At 41.3% G+C, this 13,597-nt stretch overlaps 1 protein-coding gene across 4 annotated transcripts; it reads left to right on the forward strand.

Annotated features, from left to right (window-relative positions):
- The first annotated feature begins 2 nt into the window (after nt 1–2).
- Thap6 (THAP domain containing 6) lies at nt 3–12,689 on the forward strand. Of its 4 annotated transcripts, none has more exons than XM_028881903.2 (5): nt 3–90; nt 841–943; nt 2,300–2,507; nt 3,907–4,029; nt 12,161–12,689. In XM_028881903.2, the coding sequence occupies exons 2-5, from the start codon at nt 864–866 to the stop codon at nt 12,314–12,316; spliced, it is 567 nt and encodes a 188-aa protein (XP_028737736.1). In that variant the 5' UTR covers nt 3–90; nt 841–863; the 3' UTR covers nt 12,317–12,689. The 4 variants fall into 4 exon arrangements, with proteins under 4 accessions (XP_028737736.1, XP_028737735.1, XP_037065044.1 ...); XM_028881902.2 differs by lacking the exon at nt 12,161–12,689 and adding an exon at nt 7,286–9,710; XM_037209148.1 differs by lacking the exons at nt 3–90; nt 12,161–12,689 and adding exons at nt 311–692; nt 7,286–9,710.
- Nucleotides 12,690–13,597: the final 908 nt, after the last annotated feature.

Consider the following 13,597-nt stretch of genomic DNA (forward strand, 5'->3'; position numbering starts at 1 on the left):
CAGACTTCCGGTTCCTGCCCGAAGCGGGCGGAAGCGGAGTGAGACGCTAAAGCCCGTCGTCGACGTTAGTCGCCGTCTTCGCTGCTAACGGTAATAACTCCCCCCCCAACCCCTGTTGGCTGTTCCTCTCCCCGGCTCCCCGCCCCCGCATCGCTGCCCGCGCAGACCCCCGGGGCGAAGGGGACCGCGGCGGCGCCGGTTGGGCCTTCCCCCGCCCAGTGCAGGCCGCCCTCGGCCGCCCGGCGCCTGTGCGGAGAGGCCCCGCCCTCGGCCGGGCTCGCGGCCGCCTCCCAAAGGGGCGGGGCTCGGCCCGGGGGGCGGCGCGGGCCGCTGCCCGCGTTCCATCCCCGTTTCCCAACACCGAGCCCCAGGGACGGAAAGTGGAAAAGCAGTAGGCACGCCACGACGTGCCTCAGTGGAACTCACAGATGGACGGGGGGGGGGGACGGGGCACGGGGGCAGAAAAAGTCACTACACTGAATGAGATCACAATGTGGAGGGACCCTTGAAGGAGCATTGTGCGTAGCGTGACCCGGGGGAAGGGGACGCTCGAGCTGAAAATTGAATTGCAGACCGTGTGCCTGCAAAGAGGTAGGGTGCACAGACCTGTCTGTGGCAGGGGAACTCTGGTCCCCGAGAACACAAGAGAAATAATAATCAAGCCTACGGAAGTTGAAATCTCAGACCTCAAGGTGCATAACTAAATGTCCACTCCTAAAGTACTGAAACTTTAGAATAATTTTACCAGCAACTTCAGATGTGTGGGGGGGGGGGGTGGGATGAGGGGGTTGCCTTTGGCTTTAGACCTAAAGTTACTAACTCATTTTCATTCTCTTACAGTTTGGTTATGAGTTGCTAAAATCATGGTGAAATGTTGCTCGGCCATTGGATGCGCTTCTCGCTGTTTGCCAAATTCCAAGTTAAAAGGACTGACATTTCATGTGTAAGACTTGGCTGGGCTCAAGCCAAATACTTTTACTGAAAATGAACGATTCTACCTAAGTCTGCAGTTTCAAGCCCTAGTTCCCAAGCCCTTTTACGGTAGCCGTGTTAAATTTGAAATGGCAGTGATTCCTGCACGCCTTTATAATGTGCAAGTTTTAAGTGCTGAGGAATCAAAGACGAGATTATTGCCACCACCAAAAATAAAGTACATCCACACACAAATTGTCAAAGTCACCTTTGCTGATATTATTTGCATTTTAACTAGGAAGTTCACTTTTGTTTACATGTAGTTTACAGTCTAAATGAGGGATCTTTGTTAAAATGCACATCCCTTCTATTTAGAAATAGATGAGGCGTAAGTTGTCCAACTATGAATTACAAGTTCAGACCAAAGATTATTTAGCTGCATTGTAGATAAAGCATGAGGATTCTAGTTTCATGTTTTGGCCATTCCTCTCACACCCATGGGAAGGGACTAATAGGATTTAATAAACGTGCTAAGCGTTTTGCAGCTTTTGTGTGAAGCACTTGTCTTTACTAGGGGAAGATCTAGTTACTTTGCTAGTTACTTTACGCGTGGAAATAAAAAGATAGTATGTATACCCTACCTTATCCAAATATATACATATATATATTTGAACTAGCTTGGAAATTTTGAGAACTATGGTTATTGACCCGCTTATCTCTCTAAATAGTTCTATCTTCAGAAGTCTAGACTCTGTAGCTGTTCTCTGCAGGCTTTCATAAAGCATTTGTAGACCTGCTGTATATTAGCTGCTCTACCAGGGAGTTTTCCGGTAGAACAGAAGTGAAAATGTAAGAGGCCCCCTTCATTCAGGATAAATTCTGGATGTCACTTCAGAAAGGAAAAGGCCAGTGATTTGTAGATAAGGGAAAAACCTTTCATTTCCAATCTTGCTACCAGTACTAAATATCCATTGAAACGTCTGCATGATATGATAAAATTTTAAATTGATAATTTTAAATAGAGGTCATATGTCTGGAGATTGGGTGGCAGAAATATCTGGATATTAAAACTGAGTTATGAGGCCAGCAGGATGTCTATGAGGGTGAAGGTAGTTGTCACCAAGCCTAACGACCTAAGTTCAATACTGGGACCCACATTGATGGTAAGAGAGAACAAACTCCAGTAAATCACCCTCTCATCTATACTGTGCACACTGTAGGATGCTGTGTGCCTTTACACACGCGCACGCCCACACACACACACAGGCAAAAATAATGTAATTTTTTAAATTCATTTGTTACTTCAGCAGAAATCATGATCTAAATATTTCAGTTCAAATACATATCAACAGTATTAGTTTTAAAGTATTTTTCTATTTTGTTCTAGATTCCCCACAGATGAAAACATCAAACGAAAATGGGTATTAGCAATGAAAAGACTGGATGTGAATGCTGCAGGCATTTGGGAACCTAAAAAAGGAGATGTGCTGTGTTCAAGGCACTTTAAGAAGACAGATTTTGACAGAAGTGCTCCAAATACCAAACTGAAACCAGGAGTCATCCCTTCCGTCTTTGAGTCCCCACATCACTCACAGGTTTGTTGATGAGCTTCTGCTTGCTGTGAGCACTCGCTTCCTGTGACATTTCTGAAGACTCTTCAGCACTCGTGGGTTGTCTCTGTTACTTTCTTCATCTGAAGTGCATTCTGTGAGTTTTCATAGACTGTAGCTTCAGCTTTCGTGATGCTCAGCAGATAATGTGGCCAGCAGCTACTCTTAAACATTGGTACATGACTAGGGTTTAGATAAGATGGAAAGAATTGTCTTACCTTAGAGCCAATGTCTTAAAAATGGAGAAGGTTGAACTGAGGTTTCAGATTGATAGTCCTTAAGAACTCATGAACATGGTAGGGGCACATGCTTTAATCCCAGCACTCAGGGGCCAGGGGCAGGGAGATATCTGAGTTTGAGGCCAGCCTGAGCTACAGAGGAAGTTCCAGGACAGCCAGGGCTACACAAAGAAACACTTTCTCGAAAAAAACAAAACCAAAAAACAGAAACTCAAGAGCAAACTGCAAGCCAGACCAAAGGATGGTTCCAGGTGAAACTACAGATATAACATTTATATCTTAGATATGAACAAAAGTGGGGGGAAAAAAACAAAAAGGGATAAGAGAAAAGGAAAGAGAGAGGAGGTTACAAAGAGAAAACAGAAGGGCTGAGTATTAGACCTAGCTGATCCTGTTCTTAGTGATGGTGCTGTGAGTTGGCCACTTGGCCCATCATGTCTCCTAATAAAGCTGAGAATGCATTTTCTTCAAGAACTGTGGACCATTATTATTTCTTGTCACTTACGTATTCATGTCTTCTGTCATCTTTTTCTCAGCTGGTAGGGAGTATCCTTGCTGTGGAATATTCCTTTACACTGTGTGAATATGTGTCCCTGTGATTGGTTTAAGAAGCTGACTGGCCAATAGCTGAACAGAGTAAGGTTAGGAAGGAGAGCCAGACTTGCAGAATGCTGGGAGGAAGAAGGGTGGGGTCTGGAGTCGATGGCAAGATGCAGAAGGAGCAGGAGATGAAAGTGCCTTGCTAATAAAGGTACCGCCATTTGGCAGAGTGTAAATGAAGAAGGAATATGGGTTAACTTAAAATGTAAGAGCTAGTTAGTAACATGCCTGAGCTATTGGCTGAGCATTTGTAATTAATATTAAGCCTCTGCATGATTATTTGAGAGAAGCTACAGAAATTTCTGCCTACATATCCTCTTTCATTTTCCTCTCATCATTTTTAGGGAAATTTTATGTATATAGTTGAACCCTACATTTGCTTGGGGGTGGGGGTGCTCTTTTAAACTACACCAGATGAAATTTACCAACCCTAGAGCAGTTTCCATGAAAAGAAATATGGTATTTCACTACACAACGTTATGAAGGAATCAAATTGTAAGAATGGATACAGTATCTCAATGGTTTTAATTACCTGTTCCTAACAGGAAAAAAGAGAAAAACTTCATTGTAGGAAAAACTTTATTCTCAAAACCCTTCCCGTCACCAACCATGGTCACCAGCTTGTTGATGCCTCATGCATTGAAGAATTCCAATCTCAGTTCATTTTTGTAAGTAAAATTATTTGCTGAGTTAATTGTTTTAAGATGAATATGGTCTCTCCACTAGGATCAAGTATGTCAGAATCATAGCAAAAAACAGAATGTAGACTTGTCGGGGAGGAGGGTCTTTAATATATAATGTTTCCAAACAAGCTTGCTGCCCAGGATCATTGTAATTGGAATGTATATAAGAGCAATATAGAAGTAGTTACTCGTTTAGTTGCATACTTAGTTTGAAGAATACTTTTTAAAAGGGTGATTCTACCAATAAAACAATTCTTCCCTTTAAGTACTATATTTCCTACATGGAAATGTCTAATTTAAAAAATAGCTGTATCTTTAGGTCTCCTTGAAAAACAGTCACACACAATACAGAGTATTCAAGCTTGTATTTTCTTATTCGCAGACTGCTTGTTCATATAAATGCCAGGCATTGAACAGAAACTGTTTACTGCAGCTTTGTAATAATTTTTAAAGTCGGGTACTATTAGTCTACTCACTTTGTTGTTTATCAGAGTTGTTTTGACTATTATAGATTCTTGGCTTTTTTATATGAATTTAAACTCACTTTGTAAAATTCTACATGTAGAAAACAATGCCGAGATCTCCACCAGTCTGCTCTTGCCTCTGGAGATAGCGCAGGGAGAACTGATGGCCTGTAACCTCCCGCACTGTCGTCGTCTAGCATTCAGCACACGGATGTTTTGCTTTGTCAGATTTGACCTAGTATTTTCTGTTTGCTTGCTGATCTAAATGCTGCATTTTGTTTGCTCCTAGATGATGGAAATAAAGGAAATATGATTTATGCTGATCTTGTATCTGACAAACTTGCTGAATTCAAATATTAATTGTAGCAGGGTTTGTTTTTTAAGGCCATCAGATTTTCCACACAGATCATCATGTTCTCTGGGTTAAGGACAGTTTTAATTCCTCCTTTCTCCTATAAATGTCTTCCATTGCCTTTCCTTTCTCTACTGAACTGCTTGGCCTGCAGGGCTGTGATGAGAGTGTTGAGAGCCAGTACCCAGGCAATCCCCTATCCTAACGAGTTTTCGTTTTTATGGTAAGTTATGTCAGCTGACTTCTCAGGTGCCTAACTCACCTTTTACTCCATAATGCATCGTTGTTTTCATGTATTCTGTTTACAACTTGGGAATTTTTGCTTAATCTTTCCTTGGATGTTCAAGAAGGATATTTAGTCTATAGGGTTCCCCTCCTCCCCTTCTGTAATGTTTCATTTGTCCAAATTCAAGATCAGAATAATATTGACCTTCCAGAAAAGTGAGAAAATTGCCAACTTTTCCAGTTTTCTGGAAAAAGTTTTGTAGAATGATAAGTTTTTGTATAAATATTAGATTGGCTTGTCTAGTGAAGTACTGTGGACGTTAGGGGTTTGTTGTTGTTGTTGTTGTTGTTTGCTTGTTGAAGGAAACAATAGGAGCTTCTGTCTTCCAAGGACTTTGTCCATTTCATCACAGCTACACCATATACGAGGGTAAGGTATTTAGTAATACCTCCTTCCTGGCCCTTTTGTAGACTCTGATGTTCCGCTCTCCCCCACACATTTGTTTCTGTTTTCACATTGCTAGTTAGTCTGCCTGAAGGGTTAACTATTTTCTTCATCTTGTCATAGAACTCAACTTCTGTTCATTTTTTATACTTCCCTAATTTCTGCTCATCTGCTATTATATTTTTTTCTACTTATTTCAATAAACTGTTCTTGCTTTTTCCTAGTAAGGTGAAAACTGCTGTTAAGATCTGTATCTTTCTAGTCTAGGCATTCAGTGGTATTAATTTCTCCCTAAGTATCACATCCCACAATAAGTTGTGTTTTCATTATCTTTCATATTTTCAGTTTCTGTTTCAATTTGTTCTTCAACCCATGGGTTATTTAGAAGTGTATTATTTGTGGTAGAGGAGATAGCCCAGTGTTTATAAGTATGGGAATTCTATCTTCACAAGGCAGGCACAGTTCCCAAAGCAAGCTGGCTAGCAAGATTAGCCATATTGGTGTGCTCAGGGTTTGTTTGAGAATCCTTACCTCCATGACTAGAGGCCAGCAATAGAGGAGGAGTCTGGATAGTAACCTCAGGCTTCCACGTGCACACACATGTAAAAATAGAGGACAAAAATGGCCTCCTTGGCTTCCCTGAAGCTTTGCCTAATCTCTTCACTCCTGTATGCCAAGCTCTGCATGGTTTTCTCATCCTTGCACTGGGGCCTACAAGCTGGAGTGATTGCAGGGCTTACCTCTATTTCCCATCCATCCATGAAGCTGCCTCTCTTGTGTAGTACCTGTAATCCTCAAGTATTTTTTAGGTCTTTGTACCACACATTGGTTCATGTCTTTTACTTCATCTTGGCTAGACACACAAGTCTTCTTCAGTAATTTTAATATTAAATAACTTTACAGAATTAGTTTATAGTACCTTTCTATGTCAGTGTTATTTTCCTTGTTTTCAAATGAACATGAAAAAGTATATTGCCTGCATACTTAAGCATAGCCAAAATAAACACTGATGGGAATTAAATTATCTTTTTTAAATTCTAAGACTGGAGTCCTCTCCAAATCCCCAGCACTCAGCCTGAACAGCCACTCTAGTGTTCCTTTCCTGAACCTCTTATGAAGTAAAATATTCATCAAAATGAAGGAAAATTTACTATATCACACACCATCACTAAATCTTGGAGCTGGGGATGTAGCTCAGTTCATTGAGTCCTTTCCTAACATTCTCAAAGCCCAAGATTTGAACCCCAGCACTGTAAAATCTAGGCATCGGGGGATGCGTGCATTAGGCAGAGGTTGGAGAAAGTAATCCTCAGCTATATGGCAAGTTCAAGGCCAGCTTCGAATACATGAAACCTTGTGTAAAAGAATAAATAAAAATAACTCATTCGTTTGATAACTATGAACTGTTTATCAGCACCATACAAAGGAGTGAAAGCTGTATAGGTTTGCAAGTGCTTGTGGCAGCCATTGCAATTTCATCTGCCATGCTTATCGTAGCAGGCAGGAACCCCCAGATGAGAGTGTTTCTCATCAGCAATACTCCATGTTCCTGATATATGCTCAGCCTCAAAAAGAAGAGAGGCTTAGGCACCTTCCACTTACTTCTTCCTGTAATACTGCTTCCGCTTCCTGTGTGCTTAAACTTCTGATGGTCTCCTTTAAGTTTCATAAATGAAGAAATAGCTAAAACTCAGCGGTAAACTTTTATCTAACCACTTGTCTGTCTTATTTAAAAACCCGCTGTTTATATTTTAGGAACATAGCTATAGTGTTATGGACAGTCCAAAGAAACTTAAGCATAAATTAGATCATGTAATCATCGAGCTAGAGAATACCAAGGAGAGTCTACGGAATGTTTTGGACCGAGAAAAACACTTTCAGATATCACTGAGGAAGACCATCAGGGAACTGAAGGACGAATGTCTGATCAGCCAGGAAACAGCCAGGAGACTGGATGCTTTCTGTTGGGGGTGTCGTCGTGAAAACACAGACTGAGACTGGATTTTGTGAAGATGTCTTATGTGTTCCGTCTGCAGTTGACATTGATGATGCTCCTCAGTTGATCCTCACACACCATCACCAAGTCCTGTCATCACTGACAGCACTTCGGATACCTGGCAGCATCATGCATTATCCCTGCTAGCCAAAAACGCACTGAAGATGTGCAGACATATGTTGTGGTTATGCTTTTGTGTGACTGGTGACAATTATGTTTTTACAGTGCTGGGTCACTACTGTAAGATGGTTAGATCTCACAAAAGTAAGGAACTATATCAAGTTGGCCACATTAGTTATAGCAATTGGAACATCAGAATTTTGTTTACAACACACACTCATCTTTCATCCAACCCACGGTGCTTTAGTTATTGATCATTAAAGAATACTTTTTTAATGCATTCTGTAGCACTGACCCTGAGACTAGCTCACGGAAAAGATTTATTGGCTTTTAAGTTAAGAGCCAATTAGAGACGACTCCTGACAGGATGTCAGTTTTTCGGTACAGTACTTCATTCCTCCTCACAGGGACTAGTCAGAAAAGCTTCAAACACCAAAGACTGCAGGCGCAGAAGTTTGACTTCAGGTGAGCAGTTGGGACTCCACGAGAATGTGACTTTCCAGCTGTTTTCACTCAGCTCTCCATGCACAGGGCTGCTACCAGCGAAGCTTTGCAGTGCTGTTCTGTGGTTTTTAAGGTTATATTGCCGGCACTTTGAAAACTGTAAGACGTAAAGAAAGCTGTTTCAAATGGGCGGATCCTGCAGTGGAAAGAGAAACAGACTCGATGACTGTCCAGTGGTGGTGATTACTCAGAAATGAACATGCAAAAGAGCTGTTTAAAAACTTCTTACCCAATATACAAAAGAAGAGTCTTAGCTATTTACTGATGGAGCCCAATGCAAGAAATTTTGCTTCTCCCCTGATTTCTTCCAAAAAAGACTGAAATTAAGAATCATAAATACTGTAAGTTAGAATAAAAAGTATTAGCCAAAGTCCCACCCAAGTGGGACAATCACAGGTCTTCAAATGAACCTTCTTCAGAGCTCTGTGCATAGTCATTAGACTGTGTTCAGCAATTGTTTCATTGTCTTAACATCACGTCCGGTTTTTATTTATTTGTTCACTGTAACTTTATTTGTTTCATATTAGTATCATAAGGATATGGTCAGTTGAAGATTTTTGTATTTAAGATATTGTATTTTCATGTAGGATTGTAAATCCTCCTGCTAAAATGGATTTTTCTCCACGTTTGAAAGATAATTATTGTGCTAAGAGATTGAAATGACTGAAGTTCTTTGATTACCCTCAGATGTTTTTTTTTTAATTGTCTGCCTGTTATTTATTTGCCTTGTTTAATTTCTAAGTTCCAGTGGGTACTCTAACGAGAAGTGTGGGTGGAGTCTAAGCCCTCAGCCTGGTTGTGAGCATGTATGTGTAAGCTGGTGACTGGGCAGTGGAGAAGGAAAAGCATGGCAGTGACTCCAGACTTGCCCTGCCCTGGCTGCCTGCAGTAAAGCAAGCCTGGAAGACTCTCCAAAGGAAGCTTCCAGACTCCGCCCTGTTACAGCTGCACAGTCACCTTGGCTGCTTGTGTCATGGTGAACTCAGTCTTTGTCCTCTTTCACTGCGTCTAGTATCACTGAGACATTAGTAACTGGGTGAAATATCAGTAAGGATCAGGAGCTCTTTACTCTTGGAGAAATGGTTACCAGTAGAAATCAGACTTAAAATATAGGATCCCTACCACCTGCCACTTAAAACAAATGCCTAGACACATTTCCTACCTCAGTATTCCACCCAGAGATTGCAGCCTAGTCTTCCAGGGAAGAACTGCTGTGTCTAAAGACAAGCTAAATCATGAGCTATCCTGAAGGGCTCAGGCAGCCGAAGCTGACCGAAGAACTCTAGTTTCTAAACATAGACTGGCCTCTGGACCCTGGAAGACACTTGATTTCCAAAGAAGGTATGAAGCCCTTGATGTGGCCTTTTCTCCATGTCAAGTTTAAATTTCTGAAAATGGACTTTGTTGCTGAAGGTACCTGTAATTATACAAGTCTTTAATTTGAGAAAAGGTGAAAATGTATTCAATATATACTTAGTTTTAGTTTTTAAAAGTAAAATTCTGACAAATAATTGAGGAATGAAAGCTATTTATTTGAAAAATAAAATTTTTTTCTAGTAATGTGTTGTGGTTTTTTTATACCTTGATTAAATAAAATGGTCAGGGAAAGATTAAAAGCACATACATACACAGGGGTCTTGCTTTTTTGTGTCTTCATCAGCCCAGCTTTTAGCATAGTATGAACTGACCTGCTTTCGGCTAGCTTTTAAAACTGGCAGCTCTTCATGTTCCCCAGTGTGTGGGGAAGAGCAATATTGCTGGGTTCGAACCCAGAAGACTGGCAGGCCTTGTGCACCCTAACTCAGAGTAAAGCATGCAAGGTAGAATGGTTTGTCTTTTACTTCAGGGGAAGTCCTGGTACACCCCAAATCACTGTGTCTCCTGAGTGTTAGAGATTTTTGCCCCACCCTTTACAGCACATATATTTCATGGAAGCCTTGAAGAGAATTTACTAGGCACTTAGTTATAAAAGATTTCTTTTAATTGTATGTTTATGAGAAAGGGTGTGCACATGAGTGCAGGTGTGTGTAGAATCCAGAAGAGGATGTTAGCTGGAGTTAGAGGCAGCTGTGAGCTGCCTAAGGTATGTGCTGGCAACCAAATCTAGGTCCTCTACAAGAGCAGTATGTGCTCTTATCCACTGAGCCATGTCCCTGCCCTTCTTTTAAAGACCTTTTAGAGGCATGTCTCACTGTGTAACCCATTCTGGCCCAGAACATGTGACCCTCCTGCCTCAGCAGTACTAGGATCATAGGCATGCACTAGCATGTTACGTTTGTATTTGCTTATCTCATTGGATTAACCTCATCCATATTTTCAATTATATAATTTTGTTTAGGATGTCTGTGCAGTATAGATCTCCTCATTGTAACAGAAGCAACAGTATCAGTATAGCCTTGGGGCAAGACTGTATATTACTGCTTATTGCATATGAATATTTCTGATCCTTAATGGGGGTGGGAGAGCATGCACCAGCCAAATAGTTGGTAGCACATAGCTGTGTTACTACCTCTAGCAAAGATAAAGTAGTCCATACTCCAGCTCTTCCCAGGGCTACTGCTTCATTCAGTTTGCCTTAATTTGCTGTGATCCTGCAGAACAGATCAAACTGTTCCAGGAGCCAGAGTGATAGATGAAATGGAAATATGATGAGAGCCAAAGGGACTTACATGGAATACCTCCCTTTTTTCTGGGAATTTGAAATGTGGGACTGTGTTAGACAAAGTGTGCCTGTGTGACTCGCCTGCGATAGAACCTCAGATACTTGAATCCACTTCCCTGCTATGCACTCTTTCCTACATTACTGTCACAGTTTGATTCCACAGGGATTGTGGGTCATGCCTGACTACACTGGGGGAGGACTCTCTCAAGCTTCTGATTCCCTAAGTTCATGTCATGTATGTTTTCTCCTTGTTGATTTGGGGGTTTGTTTCTTTTCCTGGAATACCCACAAGGACAACTATATGCTGAGTTCTCTCTAGGGTTGCTCTTGGAGACTCCAACCCAGATGTTCCTTCAGAACTGTCTGTCACAAAGAATAAAGAAACTGGAGCTGAAGTGGTATAACAGACGATCCATAAAACTATCCACAGTCCTAAAATAATGTGCTCTCTGCACCTGGCATTACTATTCAGCTGGTCTCTAATTTTTTTATGTTTTTTGTCTGTAATGTATTTAAAATGTTCTCCTCCCTATCCTTAAGTATATGTATAATCTTTCACGTCTTGAAATTCAACAAAGTAACTAGAAATCTGTCCAAACACCATGTCTTTGGATTGTATAGCTCTTTTCACACTCCCTCTTTTGGACAGTTTCATTGGTTTAAGCCATTATTTCTTTTTGCATTTATTTATTTATTGGGGGAGGGTTTATGTATATGTATGGAAATACACATGCCACAGCATGCATGTAGAGACTTTTGAGAGTTAGGTGGGGTTTTTTTTTTTTGGTTTGGTTTGGTTTTTTTCCTTCCACATATGTTCTAGAGACCAAACTCAGGCTGCCATGCATGATCACAAGCATTCTTACCCTCGGAGCCATGGCCCTTATTTCTTGATTACTACAAAAAGATTCTTTGGTTTTCCTTTGTTCTAATGATAACCAAAAGAATCTTATCTAAACTTCATACATCAATTACAATAAGTGCGAGTGGCCTAAAGCTGAGTGCTGTGGTGTGTGATATTTGATCACAGTTTGTGAGATACCTCTGTTTTATCTCATCCACCTAAGGACCTTCTGATTGGTTTAATAAAGAGCTGAATGGCCAATAGCTAGACAGGAGAGGATAGGTGGGACTTTCAGAGAGAGACAGGAACTAGGGGGAGGAATCAGAGAGATGGAGATTTGCCATCGAGATGTGGAGCAAGTTGGAGATAAGGTGGTGAGGAGAGGTAACAAGTCACGTGGCAGAACATAGATTAATATAAACGGGTTAATTTAAGTTTTAAGAGCTAGTTGGGAACAAGGCCACGCTCTCATAATTAATAGAAAGTCTCCATGTCATTCTTCAGGAGCTGGTGGTCCAATTTCTGTCCTACTACATTTGGCGTCCAATATGCAAGCCTGTATATCCAAGCATAGTGCCTGTGAGCAGCTGGCACACCAGACAGAAAAGCCTGCCACCATGCAGGACCAGCAACTTCCCAGACAGAGCTGGGGTGGACTGATGCCTGTGGACTTTAAGTTTGGCTCTCATGGACCCAAGCACGACAGAGCCAGCCACCAGCACCATGTGCTAAGCAGAGTCGGAAAAGGAGCCTGCAAACACACAGAAAGGCTTTGCAACATTTTTGCAACAATTTTCTGGAGCCATCCTGTGCAGAAAGCCAAGTCTAAGAAAACCTCTGAACAGGGACAGTATGCTTTAAAATACCCTGAGGTGCTAAAGAAATGTGGGAGGCCAGCTCCCACCTTTTAAAGCATTCATATGAGGAGGAGAGAGGAATAAGGAATCTGTAGGTAGAAAGACAGTGGAGATGAGACAGACAGAAACACAGGATAGCTTCGGGAGGACTTCGATCAAAGTCTACTGGTCCCTTCTGTCTCTTCAAAAGGGATTTTTGTAACAATGCCAAGGGGCGGGGCAAAAGACCTCCTCCCCCTTGTTAGATCAAAGCATACCACACAGCCAAGTACAGACCCTTCCACAGACCTGGTAGTCATGCACTTGGTCAAGTCATCCCCTTTTGCAGGCCTGCTGGGTAAAGCAAGCTCAGATCTTACTAGGAAACCTCTGTGGGCTCCCACAAAGAAATAAAAGAAAATGAGTAAAGATGATCATAGAAAAAAAAATTAGGTTGAAAATAATAAAGCAAAGTTTTTAAAGAGAGAGTAAAGTAATATAAAAGGAATAAGCCATCTAAGGATGGGAAACAAGACGTTTGGACACTATATAGTGCTCTATTAATATTCAATTTTTTTAATGCTAATGAATGAAAAACAACAGCTACTGAGAGATACTGGATTGTGAGGGAAAAAACTACTAAATTAAACCAGCCTGCATATTTTAAGGTTGTCTTTAACTTCAGAATGGAAGTCAGGAAATGTGTTGTGTTGAAGGAGAGATTATACCTTTGTTTCCACAGAAAACAAAGTTAAGGATTCCTTCAAAATTAATAGAGACCAGATTTGACTATGAGAGACCTGAAAATCTTGGCTAAAAACTGTAGCTGGAGAGCTTCTCTCCAGGTCCCGCCAAGCCCTGGCAGTCACGTAGCCCACTTATAAAATAAACACACAGACTCTTATATTACTTATAAACTGTATGGCCATGGCAGGATTCTCGTTATCTACTTCCTCTATCTTAAATTAATCCATTTCTATTAGTCTAGACTTTGCCACATGGCTCATGCCTTACCAGTACCTTACATCTCCCTTGTCATGGTAGTGGCTGGCAGCATCTCTCCGACTCAGCCTTCCTGGTCCCAGAATTCTCTTCTCTGCTTGTC

This window comes from Peromyscus leucopus, chromosome 10 (genome assembly GCF_004664715.2).
Source record: "Peromyscus leucopus breed LL Stock chromosome 10, UCI_PerLeu_2.1, whole genome shotgun sequence".
Taxonomy (NCBI): domain Eukaryota; kingdom Metazoa; phylum Chordata; class Mammalia; order Rodentia; family Cricetidae; genus Peromyscus; species Peromyscus leucopus.